The 24,765-nt window shown below is 44.0% G+C and overlaps 1 protein-coding gene across 1 annotated transcript in view; it reads left to right on the top strand.

Moving 5' to 3' along the window:
* The window catches only part of ARL8A (ADP ribosylation factor like GTPase 8A), a 53,850-nt gene extending 39,560 nt beyond the window's left edge, over window positions 1-14,290 (top strand). Inside the window, exons 4-7 of the mRNA XM_068269545.1 lie at window positions 3,899-3,992; window positions 5,928-5,995; window positions 9,794-9,864; window positions 14,138-14,290. Coding sequence (XP_068125646.1) covers window positions 3,899-3,992; window positions 5,928-5,995; window positions 9,794-9,864; window positions 14,138-14,187 — 283 coding nt within the window. The 3' untranslated portion in view covers window positions 14,188-14,290. The remainder of the gene's footprint in view (window positions 1-3,898; window positions 3,993-5,927; window positions 5,996-9,793; window positions 9,865-14,137) is intronic.
* Window positions 14,291-24,765: the final 10,475 nt, after the last annotated feature.

A 24,765-nucleotide genomic window follows, 5' to 3' on the forward strand; every position in this document is an offset into this window, starting at 1 on the left:
CCTCTGCAGTTTGAGCCTGTCGCTGGCGGAGGAGCCGGCATACCAGACCAGGATGGAAGTGCATAGGACAGATTCAATTGTAGCAGAGTAGAAGTTAGACAGAAGTTTTGGGGCCATACCAAACTTTTTTAGTTGGCGAAGAAAGAAAAGTCTCTGTTGGGCTTTCCTCTGTGTGGAGGCAGTGTTGGCTTTCCACCTCAGGTCACTGGAGATGGTTGTGCCCAGAAGGCGGACGCAGGGAACTCTTTCCACTTCCTTGCCGTCAATACGCATTGGAGGTAGGGTGGGAGCACGCCTCCTGAAGTCAATGATCATCTCCACAGTTTTTGCTGTGTTAAGGACCAATCCGTTCACTCTGCACCAGTGGCAGATACTGTCGACCTGGTGGCGGTACGCCTCCTCATCGTTATTGGTGATCAGACCGACGATGGTTGTGTCGTCTGCAAATTTGATTACTTTTACAGAGTCTGACGAGGATCTGCAGTTGTTCGTGTACAGAGAGAACAGAAATGGCGACAGGACACAGCCTTGTGGGGCTCCTGTATTGGTGGTTCTAGGTAGTGAGGAGATAGTTCCTACCCTGACGACCTGAGATCTGTTGGTGAGGAAGTCTGTGATCCACCGGCGTAGGGACGGGTGGACACCTAGCGTGACGAGATTGTCTTGTAGTATTTTGGGGCTGATGGTATTGAATGCTGAGCTGAAGTCCAATAGGAGGATCCTGGCGTAGGAGTCTGGTCTATCCAGGTGATCATAGACGAGCTCCAAGCAGAGGTTGATGGCGTCATCGGTGGACCTGTTAGCTCTGTACGCGAACTGGTGTGGGTCCAGCAGTCCCTCTGTGGCGTACTTGAGGAGGGGGAGCACCATGCTTTCAAAAGCTTTCATAATCACGGACGTGAGTGCCACCGGTCTGAAGTTGTTGAGGTCGAGGATTCCCTGCTTTTTGGGGACAGGGATAATGGTGGACCTCTTGAAGCATGCTGGGACTTTGCCTTCCTGGAGGGACCTCGTGAGGATGGAAGAGAGTGTCGGAGTGAGCTGACGGGCGCAGGTTTTCAGGCAAGAAGGTGACACTCCGTCCGGACCTGAGGCTTTCCTCGCCTTTAGTCTTAGCAAGTGTTTCAGTACATCAGCCTCCCTCACTGATGGTGGGGGTGAGTCTGGGCCTATGGAGTCAGTGGCCGGTGGCTGTACGGGTGGCTGTGGGAGACCTGCAGGAGCTGGATGGTTCTCGAATCTGCAATAGATGTCGCTGAGACTCTCGGCGAGCTCAGTGCTGGGTGTAGCATGCTGTGGGGGGGGGGGGGGGGCTTATAGTTGGTGGCAGCCTTAAGCCCTTTCCACACCGCTCGTGTGTCATTTGAGGAGAGGTTCTGTTCCAGCTTTTCCGTGTAGCACTTCTTTGCGGACCTCAGTTCCCTGTTTAGGTCGTTTCTTGCCCTCTTGTAGTCCTCCTGGTTGCCGGACTTGTGTGCAGCTTCTTTGCTGCGTCGCAGTTGTCGTAGTTTTTTTGAAAACCACGGTTTATCATTTGGATATAGTTTGAAGGTTTTAGTTGGGATGCAGGAGTCCTCGCAGAAGCTAATGTACGAGGATACGTTGTCTGCCCACTCGTCCAGGTTAGGCTATTCCAGAGCCTTCCAATCTGTGCAGTCAAAGCAGGCCTGAAGTTGTAGTTTAGCCTCACTTGACCACACTTTGGAGGACTTGGTGACAGGTTTTGAGGTTTCCAGGCGCCTTTTGTATGTAGGTAGCAAATGGATGATGCAGTGGTCAGATGACCCTAGCGCTGCCCACGGTGTCGCTTTGTATGCATCTTTCAAGACCGTGTAGCAATGGTCGAGGGTGTTGGCACTCCTGGTGGGGCAGGTGACGTGCTGATGGAAGCGAGGCTGCTCTTTGCGGAGGTTGGCCTTGTTGAAATCCCCTAAGATGATAAACAGCGAGTCCGGGAGGGCCTACTCCCACTGCGTGATGGTATTACTGAGATCACACAGGGATCATTTTGCGACATTTGGTTTCAAGACGACTACTCACGGTTTAGGGCCCCTAAAATGCCAGGGCAGTATAGGAACCCCACAAATGACCCCATTTTAGAAAGAAGACACCCCAAGGTATTCCGTTAGGAGTATGGTGAGTTCATAGAAGATTTTTTTTTTTTGTCACAAGTTAGCGGAAATTGATTTTAATTGTTTTTTTTTCACAAAGTGTCATTTTCCGCTAACTTGTGACAAAAAATAAAATCTTCTATGAACTCACCATACTCCTAACGGAATACCTTGGGGTGTCTTCTTTCTAAAATGGGGTCATTTGTGGGGTTCCTATACTGCCCTGGCATTTTAGGGGCCCTAAACCGTGAGTAGTCATCTTGAAACCAAATGTCGCAAAATGACCTGTGAAATCCTAAAGGTACTCATTGGACTTTGGGCCCCTTAGCGCAGTTAGGGTGCAAAAAAGTGCCACACATGTGGTATCGCTGTACTCAGGAGAAGTAGTATAATGTGTTTTGGGGTGTATTTTTACACATACCCATGCTGAGTGGGAGAAATATCTCTGTAAATGGACAATTGTGTGTAAAAAAAATCAAAAAATTGTCATTTACGGAGATATTTCTCCCACCCAGCATGGGTATGTGTAAAAATACACCCCAAAACACATTATACTACTTCTCCTGAGTACGGCAATACCACATGTGTGGCACTTTTTTGCAGCCTAACTGCGCTAAGGGGCCCAAAGTCCAATGAGCATCTTTAGGCTTTACAGGGGTGCTTACAATTAGGCACCCCCCAAAATGCCAGGACAGTGAACACACCCCACAAATGACCCCATTTTGGAAAGTAGACACTTCAAGGTATTCAGAGGGGAGCATAGCGAGTCCGTGGCAGATTTAATTTTTTTTTGTCGCAAGTTAGAAGAAATGGAAACCTTTTTTTTTGTCACAAAGTGTCATTTTCCGCTAACTTGTGACAAAAAATAAAATCTTCTATGAACTCACCATGCCTCTCACTGAATACTTTGGGATGTCTTCTTTCCACAATGGAGTCATTTGGGGGGTATCTATACTATCCTGGAATTTTAGCCCCTCATGAAACATGACAGGTGCTCAGAAAAGTCAGAGATGCTTCCAAATGGGAAAATTCACTTTTTGCACCATAGTTTGTAAACGCTATAACTTTTACCCAATCCAATAAATATACACTGAATGGGTTTTTTTTTATCAAAAACATGTTTGTCCACATTTTTCGTGCTGCATGTATACAGAAATTTTACTTTATTTGAAAAATGTCAGCACAGAATGTAAAAAAAAATCATTTTTTTGACAAAATTCATGTCTTTTTTGATGAATATTATAAAAAGTAAAACTCGCAGCAGCAATCAAATAGCACCAAAAGAAAGCTGTATTAGTGACAAGAAAAGGAGGTAAAATTCATTTAGGTGGTAGGTTGTATGACCGAGCAATAAACCGTGAAAGCTGCAGTGGTCTGAATGGAAAAAAAAGGCTCTGGTCCTTAAGGGGCGAAAAGACTGTGGTCCTCAAGTGGTTAAGGGATATCAATTATCCATCAGTGTTGAGAGAAGGAACCTCCCTTAATCCCAGAAGAACCAAAGATTACCCACACTCATTTGTATTATATTATATTCGTAATAAGGCTGAGCACCATATATTCAACGTGTTTCGTGAAAATAAATCTTAACTTCTTCAGGAGAAGTGTCTTAGCGCATAAACACAGCAAACTATTAATTTAAACTGTAAAACGTAACACGGAACTGTGACTTACAAGGCAAAGCAGGGCAACTTCAGTATTACTGTAATAGTTTTGCAATGTGTTCTACATAACAGGTATGCAAAAGGAATACATAGTAAAATAAACATTTTTATGTAATTATTTTACAGATATATGGTCGATGCTGCAGATCAGGACAAAATTGAGGCATCAAAAAATGAACTACATAATTTATTGGATAAAGCACAGTTGCAAGGCATTCCGGTGAGTGGGTGTATCTTCTTCATTTGGTTAGTCAAAACACCTTCTCATACTGATTCATACAATCCGGGCTACAGTTAGTAAATTGGCTTAGATAGCTTTAAAGTGATATTTTTGAATGGTGTTAATCCCGATGACATGCTGACACAGCAGTGTTCTCCCAGAATTTCTTACCAGCCGGGTGGCATGAAAAAGTAGCCGGGTGGGGAATTAAGGTCACGTTGGGTGGAGTTGGAGGATGATGCTGGGTGCCACTACTAGGTAGGGAGGGGCAGGGTAGATCGTGTTGGGTGCTACTTGGTAGGGAGGAGTGTAGGTGGATCATGCTGGATGCTTTTGAATGAGGAAGTGGGTAAGGAGGAAACACACTGGGAACTACTGATGGGGAAGTTACACTGGATGATCTCGCATGATGTACACATGCTTGTTGCTGGTCTATGTGCTAAACAGCATGTACTGCAGAGGGGGGAAAGAGGACTGGGAAAGAAAAAAACAAGGAGGAAAGTGTGTGAGAGTGAGAGACAGACTAAAGGTAGAAGAAAAAATATTGTATACCAGTGTGGAAAAGAAAGGGGAGGGGGGGGGGGGGGGGGGGGGCAACAACAAAAAAAAAATGTGTGTGTCAGAGAGGAGATGATTGCAGTACTACCTTCTAAATATGAATGTAATACAAATAAGAATGCAGCAAACTCACAGCTCCTGTAACTTGCACAGCACACTGCAGGAGGTCTGCAGGCAGGTTTACATCAATGTAACATCTCTGAGCAGAGCAGTTGGGGTAGGGGGGGGGGGGGAGGGCAGCAATATAGTAGTAAAAATGTCTGTCTCCTCTCCTCCCAGCAAACAAAGTGCATCTGAAAGGGGGGCATGCCATAGAGATGACGCTACACCAGACACAGCAGCAGAGGCAGCTAATAGCTATCAATCACCACCTTACCAGGGATTAACAGATAACCATCTGCCCTGCAATGCTGTCTCCTCAGCATAAGCGAGCGCTGCTCCACACTTCCCTGTGCTCTGATTTCTGACCTGCGAGGCTGGAGGTGAGGCTGGAGCACATTCTGGGAAGTTTGCTGCGATGTGAAGACTGGCTGGAGGAGGAGAGCCCGTCATCTGCACTAGTCATGCAGATCGGGATTCAATAGCTCCGGCTCCTTCCTTTGAAGTTCCCGTGGTGCCTGTAACTTCAGTTACCTGGCTCTCCCCGCCCCTCTACATCACGGCTATGCAGGAGCTGAGGGGAGGGCAGAGATAGTGTAAGTGACAGCGGCTGGCTCCAATAACACAGCCACTGCTCACTGCATTGAGTGTGGAGGAAGAAAATCTGATGCACGCTGTAACCACAGGTGGGCGGGAAGCTGAGACCAGCCGGGCGCTCCACCCGGCTAATAGGCTCTGGGGAGAACACTGCACAGTTGTAGACCAGTTCAGCCCAGGGGCACCGCCCCGCCCAGTTATGTTAGTGGAAGGAAACGTTCCATTGATTTTCTCACTCCCCACATTAAACGCTTCCTGCACCACTGCCTACGTTCCACTTATCATATGGGTCCCAGTCTGCCTACAGTTTAAATAAGATGGAAATCCAACAAGTCATAGATTGTCTTCAGTTGTAAGGGCCCATTCTCACTTACAAATCGCCATTAACAAGGAAAAATCAATGGACACATTCGCGTTTTAGGAGCTATCACGATTTGCGCTTCTATGAAGGCTAATCATGATCGCTCCAGAATCACCGCAAAACTGCTGCAGCCCGCGATCGAGTCAATTGCGGCAGTGAGAACACTGCCATAGGATAACAAAGCACTACCGCTTTAGCGATTAGCGGGAATCGCCCACTAATCGTTTAGGTGTAAATGGGCCCTTACTCTTCATTATTGGTGATTTTCCATTCGAGGTGCACTGGTTCCAAATAACTTAACACTTTCATTTTTACTACAGGTTCTTGTCCTTGGAAATAAGAGAGATATTGCAGGTGCTCTGGATGAGAAAGAACTAATTGAAAAAATGTGAGTATTTAATTACACCAACATTTGGCATCATTCATCACTTGACTTTATAACTTTGCGCAAACCTTGTTTGTATTTGTGCTTTTATAAGTTGACTCAAACTTTAACCCTCTGATTTTATAAACAGTGGACACACATGTATAAGCCAAATCAGGAAACTAGCATCTCCACATCTCCACATATCCCTTCTTATACAAGCATTGTCATGTCCTACCTTTAGGCTGCTTACACACCAAGACGTAACGTGCGCCTGTAACGCTCCCCCAACGCACAGCAATGTAACACAAGTGGGCTGTTCACACAGCCCACGTTGCGTTACATGTAACGCTGCACGTTCTGTGCAAAGTGCAGCATGCTACGGCGTTGGAGCGGCTATAGCCGCGTTAGACTGTTTGCACATGCGCAGTGGGGGGCGGAGAGGAGGCGGGGAGAGCCAGCTACAGTAGCCGCGCACATGTCTACTTAATATTCACTGCACTGGCGGGCGCTGATTGGCCGGCGGGACCACGTGATGCGGAGTGTCTCGCTTCGCATCACGTGGACCCGCTGGCCAATCAGCGCCACTCTGGGAGACATTATAGGAATCGAGCCGCCTAACGCGGCTCACTCTACCGTCGGCTCTTGTAGCACCATACGTTGTGTTAGGTGCACGTTATGCGACCTTAACGTAGCACCTAACGCAACGTCTTGGTGTGCAAGTAGCCTAAAGGGACACTTAAGTCAAACAAAACACTTCCAATAGCCCCCTGCAGCTGTCCGGTACCCTCACCGTCTCCCTCCGATCCTCCTGGCCCCGCCGGCAGCCACTTCCTCTTTCGGTGACAGGAGCTGACAGGCTGGGGACGCGAGTGATTCTTCGCGTTCCCAGACACATTAGCACCCTCTATGCTGCTATTTGGTATATGATATATGCTATAGCAGCATAGATAGCGATATTGTGGCCAGGAACGCGAAGAATCACTCGCGTCCCGTCTGCAGGGGGCTATTGGAAGCCCCAGGTGAGTAAAACCCTTTTTTTTTTTTTTACTTAAGTGTCCCTTTAATAACAAATATAGCCACTTCCTCTTTCCCCATAAAATGCAGAGCCGTGTTCTTCCTCATCTCATGACAAGTTTAGCCACTACCTTCTTCCTATAACAAGATAGCCATTCCCTTCCTCCCATAGATAGCGGTCTCTTTCCTCCCATAAGACAGCGGTCTCCTTCCTCCCATAACAAGATAGCGGTCTCCTTCCTCCCATAACAAGACAGCGGTCTCCTTCCTCCCATAACAAGACAGCGGTCTCCTTCCTCCCATAACAAGATAGAGGTTTCCATCCTCCCATAACAAATAGAGGTTTCCATCCTCCCATAATAATATATATATATATAGGTGTTTCCTTTCTTCCATTAGAAGTATAGCTGTCTCTTTACATTAGAATAGTAAGTCACCCCCTTGTAAGTTGAGAATTGTCTGCTTAACTCAACTAAAAGTCCTTTTATGACCACTATCATGATTGATAGATTTTGAACCAGATACGTTTAGTGCTGGTACATAGAGTGCTGAAGTTACCAGCAATATGTTTTTTTCTTTTATTGTTCTTTATATTTTTTTTAATTGTTTGTCTCTACAGGCATTGCTGGGGGCAGCTGCCTGTCTCGGCAGAGCTGTCCTCAGCAATGCCTATAGATACAGGACACTAAGGCTCCTCACACACTAGGGCATTTTCATTGCATTGCGTTACCCTTTTTTACCGCTGGGTAATGCTAAAGCAATGAAAACCTATGGTGCATTTCATACCTGCCGCGGTGCAAATGCGATGAGCCAGAAGTATCTGATCTGACGCGACGACAACAGCGCGTTATCGGCAAACACTCAGGGCGACTTGCGGTGACCGGAAGTCATGCAAGTCAGTGGTGCTGCAGATATTTTAAACGTTTTTGCGTTCGTGTATTACATGCGCGGAAGCGTATTTTGTCAGTACACTTCCGTGTAATACGTTTTTCGGCCACAGGAAGTGAGTTCTAGAGCGCCTCACTTATACCTTGGCTTGCAGCCAGAAGTGAGATTACTGTGCATTGTCGTGGTTATCTCCAAAGGCTATTTTTTAAGGTTTGATGCGATCATCTGATCGCATTGATGTAACCACTTAACCCCTCCGCGGTACGAATTTCTCCGTCCCTTTTTACCCCCCCTAAAAAACCAGGGACGGAGAAATCCGTACCTTCCGCGCTACCGCCGCTGTCCGCGCTCCCGCCGCTCGTGCACGCCGCCGCCCGCTCGCCCAGAGATCAATGAACGGGAAAATCCATTCCCGTTCGTTGATCTAAGCCCCCGCAATGATCCGCTGCTTCTATTAGAAACAGCGCAATCATTGTGATCTTCTCAGCCTTCTACTGCTTCCTGTAAGCGTCCTTCCGGACGCTTACAGGTCGCATGTAAACAAACACACTGTGGCCATTTTCTGGCCAAATAGTAAAACTACACCCTAAAGCATTTTACATATACAAACACATTACATTTACACAATAAATTAACTCATTACCTCCCACACTCCCCAATTTTTTATTTTTTTTTGTAATTAAAAAAAAAAAAAATACAATAAAAAAAAAAACATAAATAGTTACCTTAGGGACTGAACTTTTTAAATATTTATGTCAAGAGTGTATAACACTGTTACTTTATAAACTGCGGGCTTGTAATTAGGGATGGATGCAAAACTGAAAAAAATGCACCTTTATTTCCAAATAAAATATTGTCGCCAAACATTGTGATAGGGACATAATTTAAACGGTTTTATAACCGGGACAAATGGGCAAATACATTTCATGGGTTTTAATTACAGTAGCATGCATTATTTAAAAACTATAATGGCCGAAAACTGAAAAATAATAATTTTTTCCCACATTTTTTCCTATTTTCCCATTAAAACACATTTAGAATAAAATAATTCTTGGCATAATGTCCCACCTAAAGAAAGCCTAATTGGTGGGGGAAAAAACAAGATATAGTTCATTTCATTGCGATAAGTAATAATAAAGTTATAGACGAATGAATGGAAGGAGCGCTGAAAGGTGAAAATTGCTCTGGTGTTCAAGGGGTAAAACCCATCAGTGGTGAAGTGGTTAAACATCACTCTTGTCTGCATTCATAGCACTACCTCCACCAAATACCTGGAATCCTGATGCACCTACTTCTTGTAATGTGATGCCAGGATTCTAGGCGACCATATATGGGATCAAAAGCACCTAGCGGTAATTTCTAGAGACCCACCTGCCTCCCATAAAGGGAGCAGCCAGACTGCAGTTTTGAAAACTGGGATTTTCATGCTACTAAAGCGATTGCTCTGCCCACAGGGTAGTGAGGGCTGGTAATACACAACCACTGTTAGGGAATGCAGAAAATCTTATTCATCTTTTACAACATATCAAGGCTTGGAATGTGTAAGGAACCCATGTTTATTTCACATCACTGCAGTCTGTGTGCCGGGCGCAGAACAGATCACTTCCTGTCTGATAAATGTAATTGCTGGGTGAGGCAAACTTAAGACTGCAAAATTCAGCTTAGCAAATCATGCTCATTCTGTGTATCTGAAACCACAGACATTGCTCTTCCTTTCCATAGTTTCCCTGTATTACAAAGAACTGTTGTCCCACAGAACCCTTCCCAAAGTCCACTTTGTATCCAAGGGTGCGCCAGTGCCATTAACAGGCAAGGAAGAACACTTTGTTATAAGTTTTATCCATGCAGGCGTGTTGTATTGCAACTTTCTCTGAGAAACTGATTCCTTTTTCTGTATTAATGAGTAACATTTTACAGGAATCTTTCGGCTATTCAGGACCGAGAAATCTGTTGCTATTCCATTTCTTGCAAAGAAAAGGACAACATTGGTGAGTTCCATTTATATTTACTTGCTGCAAAAATGCACTCCAGGGATAGAAACAGGAAGTATAGCTCATGGCAATGGTTTTGGGTCCATATGCAGGTCCATATGCAATTCACTTTTTCCCCTGAGTTTTCTCCAAAGTGATATTGTCACAACTTGTAAATAAAATGCATTTTACACCACCAGCAAGCAAACAAATACTCAAAATAATTTTGACAGTACTTTTTCACCTACTTTTGGCACTTTAACAAAGTGCTAAAAAGTTAATTTAAATTGAATATGAAAAATTATCTCCTAGGAGAAAACAGAGATGAAAAAGTGAATTGCATATGGCCCCTGGTGTCACTAAGGCAGGAAGTGAGGGAAATCTATACAGGAACAGGAGGAACATAGCAATAAACACTTTACATATATTGAAGATGTGGAGCTCTGCCATTCGAACCCGACATGACAGAGATGTGGAGCTCTACTATTCAAACCCGACATGACAGAACCCGTTTCAAAAATAAACACATGCTTAGCTGAGCTTCAGGAGTGGATGAGTGAAAACATGCTGACAAAACTGAGGTTCTTGCCATCGGAGGTCAGCGCTTAGCAGCAAAGTAGCTCCAGACATAGTCAACACCACTGAAGATAGGGAACTCAGACCTTAGTAGCTCCAACACTGCACAGCTTGGGTTTACTGATTGATGGGGAAATACATTTTAGGAATCAAATTTCAGCTGTTGTGAAACAGTCCTTCTTTCAGTTAAAGAGAATCTGTACTCTAAAGTTCTTAAAATAAAAAGCATACCATTCTATTCATTATGTTCTCCTGTGCCCCTCTGGGCTGTTTCTGCCACTCTCTGCTGCGATCCTGGCTTGTAATTGCCAGTTTTAGGCAGTGTTTACAAACAAAAGACATGGCTGCTAACCAGCTTGTGATAGGCTGAGAGGAGCTCAGTCTGTGACTCACACAGAGCCTGCAGGGGGCGTGGAGAAGGTGTGTATAGCTTCTATCCTATCACAAGCAGAGCAGCACATTCCTGCCTGAGGGCCTGAGCCTGACAAAGCCGTCAGAGGAAAGAAGATTAGATTATATAACAGAGATAATACAGCTACTGTGCAACTAGGAAAGGCTGCAGTAAGACAGACCACATTAGAACAGGTATAGGAACTTATAGGATAGAAGAAATTAGGCTGAAAATTTTGTTACAGAGTCTCTTTAAGGAATATTGCCAACATTAAGCACTTCATTCCTTCAGAGGATCTTCCAACCCTAGTTCTCATCTTCATCACATCATGGCTGGACTGTTGCAATGCTCTCTTTGCAGGTTTTCCAAATAAAGACCTACACCGCCCGTAGCTAGTACAGAATGTTGCAACAAGACTGTTAACAAGCCAACCCCACCATTGTCGCATTACACCAATCCTTTGCTCACTACACTGGCTACCCATAAAATGGACAATCCTTTTCAAAATTGGCATGCTGACATTTAAATCCCTACACAACCTAGGCCCTAAATACCTGAAGGATTTGTTGCAACTGCGCCACACCTCCCACAACCTCAGATCAACCTCGGATCCAATTATTTGACCACCACTAGAGTTCACCTAAAAACCTTTGGAGCTACAGCTTTCTGTCATGCTGCCCTTACCCTGTGGAATGCCTTGCCAAACTTAAGACAGCTTCAACCCTGGACACATTTAAATAAAAACTGAAAAGCCACCTGTTTAATCTGGTATTTATGATCACATACCGTTTTACCCTGTACACATTATTATGTAGTTATCTGAAACAACCTTATGCTCTTTAAAGGAGAAAAGTGCTTTACAAATGTTTCGTTGTCGTCATAATTTCTTTTCTTGCAGGAGCCCAGGCTCATCTCCCAGATGTTGACTTTTAAATACGATTAAGTAAAAACTGGAGGCTCTAAAGAGGGTGTGTCCAAAGATCATTCAGAAAAAGTGATTAACTATTTTCACACTCAGGGCTCGTTTCCACCATAGCGAATCCGCATGCGGCGACGAGATGCGGATTCGCTTGGTACATTGAAGTGGCCGGGGCTGTTTCCACCTGTGCGGCGTGCGGGAGCGATTTGGCGGCGGGCCAAATCTGCACGGCGGGACCCACAGAATTCGCCTGCGTCGGGAATCCGTGCGAATCGCCGCTAATGTATTTAATAGTAAAAACGCATGCGTTTGTTACATGCGTTTTTACCCGCGATTTCGCGTGCGATTTCGCACCCTTTTCAATGTTATTTTGCCCTGGCAGTGTCAGGGTTAATTTCGCATGGCACCCTGCCATGCGAAATCGCACGCGAAATCGCGGGTAAAAACGCATGCAGAAACGCATCCGCATGCGTTTTTACAAGCGTCGGAATGCGGCCGAAATCGCGTCGCAACAGTGGAAACGAGCCCTCACACACAGACAATCATTGCACACCAGCTGCTTAAAGCATACCTGAAGTGGGAAAAAAATAAAATTAGATACTTACCTCAGAAGTGGGAAGCTTCTAGGTAGCCCAGATGCTGGATAGACACTGAGCATGATATTGTGACTCTATTTGGTCAAACACTGTTCTATTTGGCTTACTGAGGTGGACTAATTAATTGTGGCATCTAATTAACTGTGGTAATCCCTAATCAGCTGCTGCTGTGAACGTGCTGCAGTTGTGGCTTGCATCTCTAGGTAGATTTTCCTGGTAGATAATTTTTAACTCGTAATTTTTTAAGTAGCTCGCAAGTTGAAAAAGTGTGGGCATCGCTGCTCAAAATCTTTTTTGACAAGAGCCTGTCGAATAGGTTTGATCCCGCTGTGCTCCACTCAGACCCAGTAGATCGCTGCGCTCATGCACAGAGGAAAAAAGCCAATTATAATAGAGTTGCATGAATAAATGACTTTTTATGCCAGAAAATAAAGATTTAGGTGTTAAGCCACGCCCCCTCCTGAAAAACTGCCGCAGCAGTTTTCTGCCCTTGCAAAAACTAAGGGATTGTGCCATAGGAGGGAAGGAAGTAGCTTTTACAGCAGCCCAGGTGTGTCCTTTGCCACTGAGCCAGTAAAAGAAAGAGAGGAGCGGTGAAGTGCAAACCTCCCAACTATTTGAGATAAGAAAGAGGGACACTTAAGCCACACCTCTAACCACGCCCCCGGCACACCCCTTTTCACACATACCATAAAGAATTCATCAGAAAAATATGTTGTTTTAAAATTCAAACTACACTGGTCCTTTCTATCCTGATTCATTTCCCTTCATATTAACCACTTGAGGACCACAGTCGTAAACCCCCGTAAAGACCAGGCACATTTTTACTAAAATGGCCACTGCAGCTTTAAGGCCAAGCTGCAGGGCCGAACAACACTGCACACGAGTGATTTCCCCCCACCAACAGAGCTCTCTGTTGGTGGGGTCTGATCACCCCCAAGTTGTTTTTTGTTTTTTTTAATAAATATTTGTTTGTTTTTACTATTTTTGATTATTTTTTTATTTTTCAATCCCCCCCCCCAGCCAGCCAATCCTGGCGATCGGCTGTCATAGGCTTCTGCCTATGAGAGCCGATCGCTCTCTTGTACCCCAGGGGGACTGCTGATCGCATCGCTGTACTAACTGTAAAGACGGCAGTTTCGCCATCTAACACTCTCCCGAGACTGAAGGCGGGGCGGAGCTCCGCCCCCCGAGCAGGAGATGCGCGCGCACCCTGCGCGCAATCTCCTGCAAAGTGCAGCCCCTGGACTTGACACAGATCGGCGTTAGGCAGTCCTGGGGCTGCCGGCGTGGCCACGCCCATCGGCTTTAGGCAGTCCCCAGGAGGTTAACATATGCAAATAAAAAATACATCAGAATAAAGCTTAGAGTCTGGCACATTTTTCAGTAGATAAAATACATACATCAGTCCTGAAAGAGGGGCAAATGAGGAAGAAAAACGGACAGAGGGACTGGGTTCCCAAAGAGGGACTGCCCCTTCAAAAGAGGGAAAGTTGTGAGCTATGAAAGCATGTACTGCCAACCACAGTATTCATATTGACAGACACACTATACCAGAGCTGCCACAGTGTTTCCATAATGCTTTATACAGAAATCACTGGTTGCTGTAATGGGTAAAAAAAGAAGGAAAGAGTGGGACAGTCACTTTGGAGTTTACACTTCAGGTCCGCTTTATTGTTTCTGGACATCTGAAGGCTGTAGTTACACAGTTCTTCTTGGCACAATTTGAGAAGTGAGAAATGTTACACACTTGTCCTTACATTCTACATACTCTGTGTTTATCCTGTTTTTCTTTGGTTATTCCGTCAGATATTACACTACAGTGGCTTATCCAGCACTCTAAGTCTCGGAGAAGCTGAGAAGTTCTACACCCAGTATACCTCCTGCTAAAGTCCTGGAGAATGTTTTGCATTTAGTATATCCTGTAACATGGAGAAAGACATTAAACTTTTTGGATTCCTGCTTTTTTCTTTCCTTCTCTTTATGCATAATTCTCCTACCAATACATTTCTTTCCTTCTCTCTTTTAATGGTACTTCTGAACTGTCCACTTGTAAATTTCACATTATAGCCATTTCTTCAGTCTATTGTTGCTCTTTTATTATTATCAGGATGCGTGTCTCATATAAATATATATATATAATGTACAGGTATACATGATTTATCTGAGTGTGAGAATTTAGTTATGTTCTTAATGAGACTGCTCTGTACAAGTTTGCAGAAATCGTTCCATCTGAGTATACGGCAGGATGTATCCCCCCCCCCCCCATAATATCAGTAGTACCCCAACCATCCTTGGCCTTATATCGTGTGATTTCACTAATAACGTGCAACAGTAAAGAGTGGAATAATGGAGAATTCTAAAGATATGTATTAGATAGCTGGTGATTGGATGTAAGTATAATCTCCTTGCTCCTGTAGTTGTAGTATGAGACTGAGCCACAGTAGTTGACAATCCCTATTAATTTGAAGTGATTGACTCTGCCTGACAGCTACTGCTTTCTATGAAATCGATCAACCGTTGGACGATACTGATCAGGACTGCAGCTGAAAGCAGTGAAAAATCTCCATCAATCAGTTTACTGCCAGAGTGGTGAATAAGTACATTGGTTCATTCTCCATCATTCGTTTTGCAGACACCATACTGGAATGGAGAATGCGGTGTAGTTTATCACTCAGTACTCATCAGTCATTGTTTTATTGGTGGAGTACTGCTCTGGCTGTGGGTAACTTTAAGGTTTAACTCTAACCTGAAGTGACAGGATGACGGAGGTATTTTTTAATGTCCGTTACCTGGCTGTAATGCTCCATTTGTGGCTTCAGTAGTGTCTGGGTCTCCCACCTGGAACAACTAGGTCAGAGGAGGTCCGCTATTGCACTTCCATGATTCTCTCAATTTAGATCTCCTTCACTTCTGTTCCAGCTGCTATGTCTAAACACTCCCCCCTAATGTTAGCTGAACAGAAACTGGATGGGCTGTGCCTTTTACACTTTTTCTTCAACCTCTTCACCCCCCGACCCAGGAATAAATAGCAGTGCAGAAAGCAGTATGCTACATGGAGTTGTGCACCTTTTTGCCTATCTTTTCTATCCTACCCCAGCTGCTAAATGTGAACAGATAAAGAAATCGTTTCGACCCAATTCTGGATGCTGTTCACAATGCTACTTGTTTTAAAGTATTTCTTATTGTTTAAGAATTAGTAAACTGTTCCCAGCAGTTTCGCACAAATTGTATAGGTCAAAGAGATGCTATAGTCATTTTTATTTTAGAAGTTATTTACATTGTTGTTTCTGCATGTATATTTTTCATGTAAAATTAAGTTTATTTTTATTTATTTATTTTTTGTCTCCATCTTTTACAATTGCTTATCTATACAGTCCTTTACAGCACACATACCTCATTATTAAGCTCTTTTTCTTGTTTATATTATACTTTATGGACCAAATGTGGGTCTCACTGGAATACGTTGGCATTGCAGAGCTTACCCTCCACATCTACTTAGTGGGAGGACAGAGTATCAGCCTACCGCTGTGTATTCTAATGTTGTCCAGGAGGTGCTACTTGTCTTTCTGTATCAAGCAGTTACTCCAGCTTTAAGCTGGACATACACTATACAATATTTAGGCCACTTCTACATTCAAACATCAAATTAGGCAAAAATTTTGTTTACCGCCAGAACACATTGGCCCCGCGATTGACATTTAGTGATTGGGGATGACAGTTCTTTGGCCAATGTCGATTGAGGGGCAATCACAGTCCGACCGGGGCTACATGCGAGTAGTGAGTAGTGTATGGGGAGCTTTACCTTCTATAACTCAACAACTGCACATGTAAACACCAGAGGTTCTGATTGCCCTGAAGTGTACCTGAAATAATTGTTTTATGTGGTAACTTAAATATGGCCTAGAACAGGCATGGGCAAACTCGGCCCTCCAGCTGTTACGGAACTACAAGTCCCACAATGCATTTGCCTTTCTGAAGCATGACTGTGGCTGTCAGACTCCTGCAATGCATTGTGGGACTTTGGCCAAGTTTGCCCATGCCTGGCCTAGCAGATGTATTCTACACTACACTACCTTACTTTTGTCCCTGTCATTAGCACTGTTTGCCAGGAGTCCACAGTAGAAATTCCCATCTGATCTGACTGCAGGGAAGATGTTTGGCTTTGCCCCAAAAGCCGATATCCGCTCCTCCCATCCCCACCCAAATTACACTGTTCTTTGTCCAACATCCCAGAGAAATAAGCTGAAGGCACGTGGGGAGCCCCTTCACTGCATTGTAATGGATGAAGTTCCCCAGTCAGGTCAGATGGAAGGTTTTACGTTGTGCTACCGGCAGGATTGACAAAGTTACAGAAAAAAAATTACAGAAAAAGGTAAGGTGGTTAAGAGAGCTTTCAATAAGCACTTCATGGCATATTCAGTTGATCACATAAAAAAAATCACTTCCAAGTTCACGTTAAGGTGTCCATGCATTATGTGATGATGGCCCAAGCCAGCAAATGATCAATTACTCATTGAAATTGATCAGGGGTGCAGTGGTTATTTTACCACCTCATACCACTTGATTTTGATTGGATTCAACAAAAATCTGTTCGAAAATCAGCTATGGGGCAGTAATTTTAAAAGTAACTGACTGAGATGCTAATTTACAGTTGGTTTCTGTTTGATTCAATTTGTTCATAAAACTACTCCTAGAACTGAATAAAAATATCATAGTGTATGGCCTACTTCATTGCAACCGCTTCACAAAAGTTCAGATTGAGATATTGTAGAGTCAAGCAGAATGTAGTTACCTATAAATTTAAGAACTATATAATCATTGTTTTCACTAGACATACAAGTATTGTGGAAGTTGAATTACAGTCTACAAACTCTTTATTGCATATATAATTATCCTGCCTGCATTTATTCTAAAGTCATTTTATCTCTGTAAAGTTTACAGTTCCTCCTGCAAGCTCACGGTACACCAAGTGCTGAAAGCTGTTATGTTACATAGAGATATAATTTCCACTACAGACAAAGCTGTACACTAAGGAAGGCATAACATTCTGCTGCTTACAATCAGTGTATCTGCCACACAGAATCATTCAGAACTGCTTCTCTTCTGGTTGCTCAGCATATTTCACTTTCTAAATGAAAGAACAAATTCCTCACAGCGAGAGCCCAATGCAGAACAACTCCTGTGTGTTACGTGATATTGATCCAGAAAGGCAGTGACACCAATTCAGGAACCTTTTTTAGTAGTATTTTCTTAAAATTAGTTAATTAATTAGTATGGCAAATCTACAGAGGAAAAGGGAATTAAATGTATTTTTCATTAGGTTGGTGTTAAGATACCCACTATCAGTTCAATTTTCAGTTAAGAATCGCTGAGTGATCAGATGAATGCGATCAGATTGGCAGAAAATAAACCTCGTGGATGTCCTAAATCGACTGGGTATGATTCTAATGGTGATCGTTTGAATGACAGTTTAGTTGATTGGCAAAACGTTTATAATTAGATGTCATGGTTCAATGATGGTGAAATTATCAATGTATTACAACAATTTATTACCGATCGCATTTATGTGATCACTCGGGAGATTCTTCACTTCAAAATTCTACTGTTGTTGGACACCTACAGTGTCCCTTTAACGCACAAGAATGCAGACTTTAAGCAATTCACTTTGTGGTTAGTCCGATTACATTATTTCTCACTAATTGATGTTGAAATTAGTAGGAAAAGCATGGAGCACAGGCCCCGTCATTTTTGTTGCAAGAGAACATTGTTTCTTTCAGTAATACAAAATGTAGAAACAAAGCAGCGGTTGGCAGTGTACCACTAACAGATGGCTTGTGGGGGTGGGGTGGGAGGAGTGATCTCAGGTAAAATGCATGTAGTAATGTTCCTGCATGCATAGTGATGAGAAAGGTGTTTTAGTGCAGCTGCCAGTGAAATAGGTTCACATACTGTATACATTTAGAAAACGCTTAGATACCCTAACCCAGTAAGGAAATAATATTTAGCCCTTCGAAACCAGATTAGAGATCTGCTTGGTTTAATAGGCTCAATTTCATTTCATCCTGATACAAGAAAAATGGTACAAGAATATTTTGCTGATCACCAATTCTACACTTCTATTAGTGCTCAGGTAGGGATGGCCAATGAAATGTAGATATTTTTGAGTTGAAGCATATTTTTATGGAAATGTATGCAGATTGAAAATGGACCAAGTGCTTCTGCTGTGGCATCTGATTGGTCCATTTTCAAGCTGCATAAAACGATGCATTTCATTAGCTGTCTCTATGCATAGGTTGTGAACATCTGGTAACGTACCCCAGAGGATACTTCTGATGGGTTCTGGGAGAATTTCTGTCTGTCAATTCATCATAACCAGTTCTGAGGGGTTTTTTTTTCTATACAAAATAATGAGTCATATATAAATAATGAGTCATACATGTTTCATTAAGTCCGTGAAAATCATAATAGAATGTTTGGAAAGCATTTATACAGGAATAGAATTTACTGCTAACAGACATATACATGTCAAGGCGTACTAGCGATAATGTGACCTACACCAGGGGTTCTTAAACTCCGCCTTTTATAAAGGGACACATACTTTAATAGAGCAGAGTCATTTTGCATTACAGCATCACTTTGAGAAAATAGGAGTACGGAGCTCATATTTACACCCATGACCTCCTTGCACCCCCTTCCCCTAACACTTTGGGTGAACTCAATTTAATGTTTAAATTTAAACTTTGTGTGAACTAATTTAATGACATGTACTTTAAATTTACTGGACTTTGTTAATGGTTTTAATCTGTTTGCTGTCTGTTTTGAAACTGTATATCAAGCAAGAAAAAAAAAATATTTGTTTGATGTAGAAACAAACTGTACTGTTTCTTAAGGAGAATATATGAATTATGCTCATATCAAGGATGCAGCAGTTGTTTGTTGAAAATTCTTAATATCATATACAGAGCTATCATCGCGCTGTGTATGCAACTTTGTAACTAAATCATGTGTATATTTTATTTTTGGTGTCTAATAAATAACTGTTGACCTTCAAATGTCTCATTCCATATAGTACTGAACAAGCATTTTTCCTGTTTATAACAAAGTTTATTGCAGGATGTGGACAATTGTACATACAAAGTATCATAGAAATTTCAGTTAAAAAGTCATAACATGTACAACCAAATATGCAGCAAGATACAAATAGTGTAAAACCAAACAAAACAAATATAGAAAAAGAAGTTGCTACATCATGCTTATACAAAGTTTGAAGCACATTAAAAAAGTAGTACTGAAGAGTATTGACATACTACAACTTGAGAAGACTTATGCCTCTGTGAGTAAGCCATTCCTCCCATATTGAGTACAATTTGTCCGAAAGATCCAGACTGGCATAATGCATTTTTTTCCATTAACATAGTGTCATTCACCTTTTCTTTCACTAACTGTATTGAAAGGGTGCTGGATTTCCATTGTCCAGTAATCACCCAATCAAGAGAAATCTAAATATAGCTTATGGAAGGCACTTGGGAAATCTGAGTTTGGGGCCTACAGTATGTTAAGAGTAATCTGAAAAGGGAAAATCTGTGCCAACATATCCTTCCATTCATCCCAGAATTGTTAAGCCACCCCACATGACCAAACGATATGAGACAACATCCTCTCTTCACCACAGCCCCTAAAGCAGGTAGAGGAGGCTGAGGAGAAGATCTTGTGCAACCTGGAAGGAGTATAGTACCATCTCAGTATAAGTTTTACAGGAGTGTCTTTCAAGTTGTTCGATCGCCTTACTACTTCCAAATTAGCAGACCAAGATATTGAGTTGATGGGGGAGCCCAACTCCCTCTCCCATGCTTTCATGTGAGCAGCTGGGCAAGAGTCTTCACTACCTAGTAACATGGAGTGCAGCTTAGAAATTGTACCTTTTTCTCTTGTACCCTTGTAATACATATTTTCAAAAGGGGTGGTTTTATCTGTGGTGGAGGCAGTAGTATGAGCAATAAAAAAAAATTCTAATTTGATTGCAACACAAAAATTCCCTCCAAGGGAGATCAGCCTACTATAAGGGAATAGGTAAAAATAGATAAAATAACGCTCAGACGATATCAGGCCCTGGTTAACCCACTGATAAAATTCCCCAAGACTATTAAATGTGAACGAGCATTTTTTATTGCAGTGTATCTCTGGACAGTAGGTCTGGACTGTAGCCAAGGTTGTCTATTTTTTTATTAGTTTCTACAAATTAGATCCTAAAATAGCTGTGTAAAGTTGGGCACATTATTGGATCAGATAAATGTTTGATATCGACCCAATATGATACTTATCCTGAGTGTACACTAATAGATTTCGATAAACTTTTGATTTAGGCACAGAGGCATAACTAGAAATCAGTGCCCCCCTGCAAACTTTTGAATGCCCCCCCTCGCCGAATTGCTTGAAGAGGGAGAGCAGCAGAGGACGTGTATATATATATCAATGTACAGTCTCTTTCTCTCTATAAAGTAGAGGCTTAGCTATATGGGAGCCAGCATTGGTTGAAAACCAGATGCCTACTTAGGGGTCAAGGGATGTTTTATGTGCAGATTGGTAGGCAGGTAAATATTGAGGTGCAGTTGTTGCTGTATATCAGAGTCCAGGGCCACTCGATTTGCAATACAGAGGAAAATGAATTGCAGAAAATGTCTATAACTGGCTATGCAGGATGTGTCACAAAGGGTCCACAAAAATTAACAGCTGAAAAGCAGTTGTGTTGGTTAAGGTCTCTTTTAGAGCCAGTGGAGGGCAGCTGGTGTCTAGAGGGATAGGGATTTAGAGGTAGAGAGGTAATGTATTAACCAATGTAATGCTGAGCAGTGGCGTAACAAAGGAGCTTAGCTCCTCAGTGGGGGTTTTACATTGGGCCCCAACCACTGTATTGATATTAGGGATGGGACGAATCCACAATTTCTTCGAATCCGGATCCGAATCTAAAAAGGTTCTCGAATATCTCGAACCTTTCGAATCCCGAATCTAACGAATCCTGCACATAAGAATTGTGCGATCCGTGGTATAGTTACCCGCAGTAGAGGTACCCAGGCATAGGTAGCGAGGTAAAGGTGCCTTCAGTATAGCTAGCTAGGTATGGGTACCTTCAATATTGGTAGCTTTCAGTATAGGTAGCAAGGTATAGGGGCCTGCAGTATAGGTAGCAAGGTATATGGGCCTTCAGTATAGGTAGCAGGGTATATGGGCCTTCAGTATAGGTAGCAGGGTATATGGGCCTTTAGTATAGGTAGCAGGGTATATGGGCCTTCAGTATAGGAAGCAGGGTATATGTGCCTTCAGTATAGGTAGGTAGCAGGGTATGGAGGCCTTCAGTAACGGTAGCAAGGTACGTCTGCCTTCAGTATCGGTAGCAAGGTACATGTGCCTTCAGTATCGGTAGCAAGGTATAGGGGCCTTTAGTATAGGTAGCACAGTACATGTGCTTTCAGTATTGGTAGGTAACTAGGTATAGGGGCCTTCAGTATAGGTAGCAGGGTATATGTGCCTTCAGTATAGGTAGGTAACTAGGTATAGGAGCCTTCAGTATAGGTAGTAAGGTACATGTGCCTTCAGTATAGGTAGGTAAAGGGACCTTCAGTATAGGTAGCAGGGTATAGGGCCTTAATTATAGGTAGGTATGTAGGTAGGTATAGGGGCCTTTAGGTAGGTAACGGGACCTTCAGTATAGGTAGCAGGGTATAGGGCCTTAATTATAGGTAGGTATAGGGGCCTTTAGGTAGGTAAAGGGACCTTCAGTATAGGTAGCAGGGTATAGGGCCTTAAAGAGAGACTGAAGCGAGAATAAATCTCGCTTCAGACCTCAGAGTTAGCAGGGGCATGTGTGCCCCTGCTAAAACGCCGCTATAGCGCGGCTTAACGGGGGTCCTTTCACCCCCAAATCCCCCTCTGTAATGCGGGGGAGAGCTTCCTGGTTGGAGCAGGGCTAACCGCCGCAGCCCTGCCCCACGCGCGTCTGTCAGCGCGTATCTCCGCCTCTCCCCCGCCCCTCTCAGTCTTCCTTCACTGAGAGGGGCGGGGGAGAGGCGGCGATGCGCCGCTGACAGACGCGACTGGAGGCAGGGCTGCAGCCGTTAGCCCTGCCTCCAGGAGCGACCAAATGCACGACTAAGTCGTGCTAAGGTGGGTTTGGGGGTGAAAGGACCCCCTTTGTGCGGCGCGATAGCGGCGGTTTAGCAGGGGCACACGTGCCCCTGCTAACTTTGAGCTCTGAAGCGAGATTTATTCTCGCTTCAGAGTCTCTTTAAGTATAGGTAGGTAGGTAGGTATAGGGGCCTTTAGGTAGGTAGGTAAAGGGACCTTCAGTATAGGTAGCAGGGTATAGGGCCTTAAGTATAGGTAGGTATGTAGGTAGGTAGGTATAGGGGCCTTTAGGTAGGTAGGTAGGTAAAGGGATCTTCAGTATAGGTAGCAGGGTATAGGGCCTAAAGTATAGGTAGGTAGGCAGGTATAGGTGCCTTTAGGTAGGTAGGTACGTATAGGGGGCCTGTAGGTAGGTGGGTAGGTAGGTATTGAGGCCTGTAGGTAGGTATAGTGGCCTTTAGGTAGGTATAGGGGCCTTTAGGTAGGTAGGTAGGTATAGGGGCCTTTGGGTAGGTAGGTATAGGGGCCGGTAGGTAGGTACGTATAGGGGGCCTTTAGGTAGGTACAGGGGCCTTTAGGTAGGTAGGTATAGGGGGCCTTTGGGTAGGTATAGGGGCCTGTAGGTAGGTAGGTAGGTATAGCGGCCTGTAGGTAGGTAGGTAGGTATAGCGACCTGTAGGTAGGTAGGTAGGTATAGCGGCCTGTAGGTAGGTAAAGATAGTGGCCGGTAGGTAGGTATAGTGGCCTGTAGGTAGGTATAGTGGCCTGAAGGGAAGGTAGGTAGGTATCCGATCGGTAGGTAGAACACCCCTCCCCCCCCCCCCCCCCGTGCCTTTTCTGCTCACCCCCAACCCCCCACGGCCTCCTCCGTCCCCTGTGCCTCCTCCGCTCACCCCTGCATAAGAATCTACTCACCTTTCCCGTGGAGCGCAGAGCGGCAGACCTCTTCGTTACTTCCCTGTTCCCTCTAGTGGCCGGACCGGCTTTTACTGATGACGTCATTGTAAAAGCCGTCACTAGAGGGAACCAGGAAGTCAGCGAGAGGTCTGCCGCTCTGCGCTCCGCTATGGATAGGTGAGTTGATACAGTATGCGGGCAGGCGGAGGAGGCGCGGGGGGGTCGGAGGAGGACGAGTGCGAGCGGCGGATGCGCGGCGATGCAGCGTCGGGATTCGGCGGATTCGTGTAGTGGAAAATGGCGTCGGGATTCGAATCCACGAATCTCGAATATTTCCCAATATTCGAGGGATTCGTGGATTTGCCGGATTCGTCGTCCCATCCCTAATTGATATGATGCCCCAAAACCTACCAAGGACAGCTGCAGTGTCCAAGAGATGTGATCAGGCTATGGCCCAGTGCACACCAAAACCGCTAGCAGATCCTCAAAACGCTAGAGGTTTTTGGAGCAGATTTCAGAGCGATTCTAGGCATGTTTAGAGACGTTTTCCAAACATGCCTAGCGTTTTTGGGAGCGTTTTTGGGTAGCAGATTACTAATATTGTTACAGTGAAGCTGTTACTGAACAGCTTCTGTAACAAAAACGCATGGAAAACCGCTCTGATGTAGCGTTTTCCAGAGCGGTTTGCGTTTTTCCTATACTTTACATTGAGACAGTAACGCTTCAGCAAACCGCAACCGTGCAGCAGGAGGCACGTTTGCGGTTTGCTAAAAACCTCAAAACACTGGTGTGCACCATCTCATTGAAATACATTAGCCAAGCGTTTTTACAGGTGGATGCGGTTGGCGGATCACTGCTAAAACCGCTCGGTGTGCACTGGGCCTCAGTCTATATGGTAGGCAGGTGTAGGTGCCTTCAGTATGGGTAGCCAGGAATAGGTTCCCCTAGTATAGGTAGTCAGTGTAGACGAGGGGACGTCACAGGACCTGCTGATACAAATCCTGCAATAAACCTGCACTGTTTCTATTTCCTGCTTTCATGGAAGCAGACATATTGTTAACAGGCTGCGCTTTCAAATGAGCTCATCTGCCATCTCTGCCGTGGCAGTCAGGTGAACCAGGAGAGATCAAATTACAACTTGTGATTAGACCCAAATGAGGGGGAATTAGGCTAAACTCTCAATACATACAGGGTGCATTTCTCTGTTTTCCTTCTGTCCTGTGCAAGAGTTCAGGTCCACTTTATTTTTATTTTTTTAATGATATTTATTTTTATTTTTTTTTTATTACTAACTAGAAACGATCTGTTCTCTCTATAGAGAGAACAGATCGTTTCCAGCCTGCATCTCCCCCATGTTCACAGTGATCATGTGACCCACAGAGCAGCTGCTCTGCTGCTAGCTACAGGACCCAGCT

The sequence above is a fragment of the Hyperolius riggenbachi genome, chromosome 2, assembly GCF_040937935.1.
Source record: "Hyperolius riggenbachi isolate aHypRig1 chromosome 2, aHypRig1.pri, whole genome shotgun sequence".
Lineage (NCBI taxonomy): Eukaryota > Metazoa > Chordata > Amphibia > Anura > Hyperoliidae > Hyperolius > Hyperolius riggenbachi.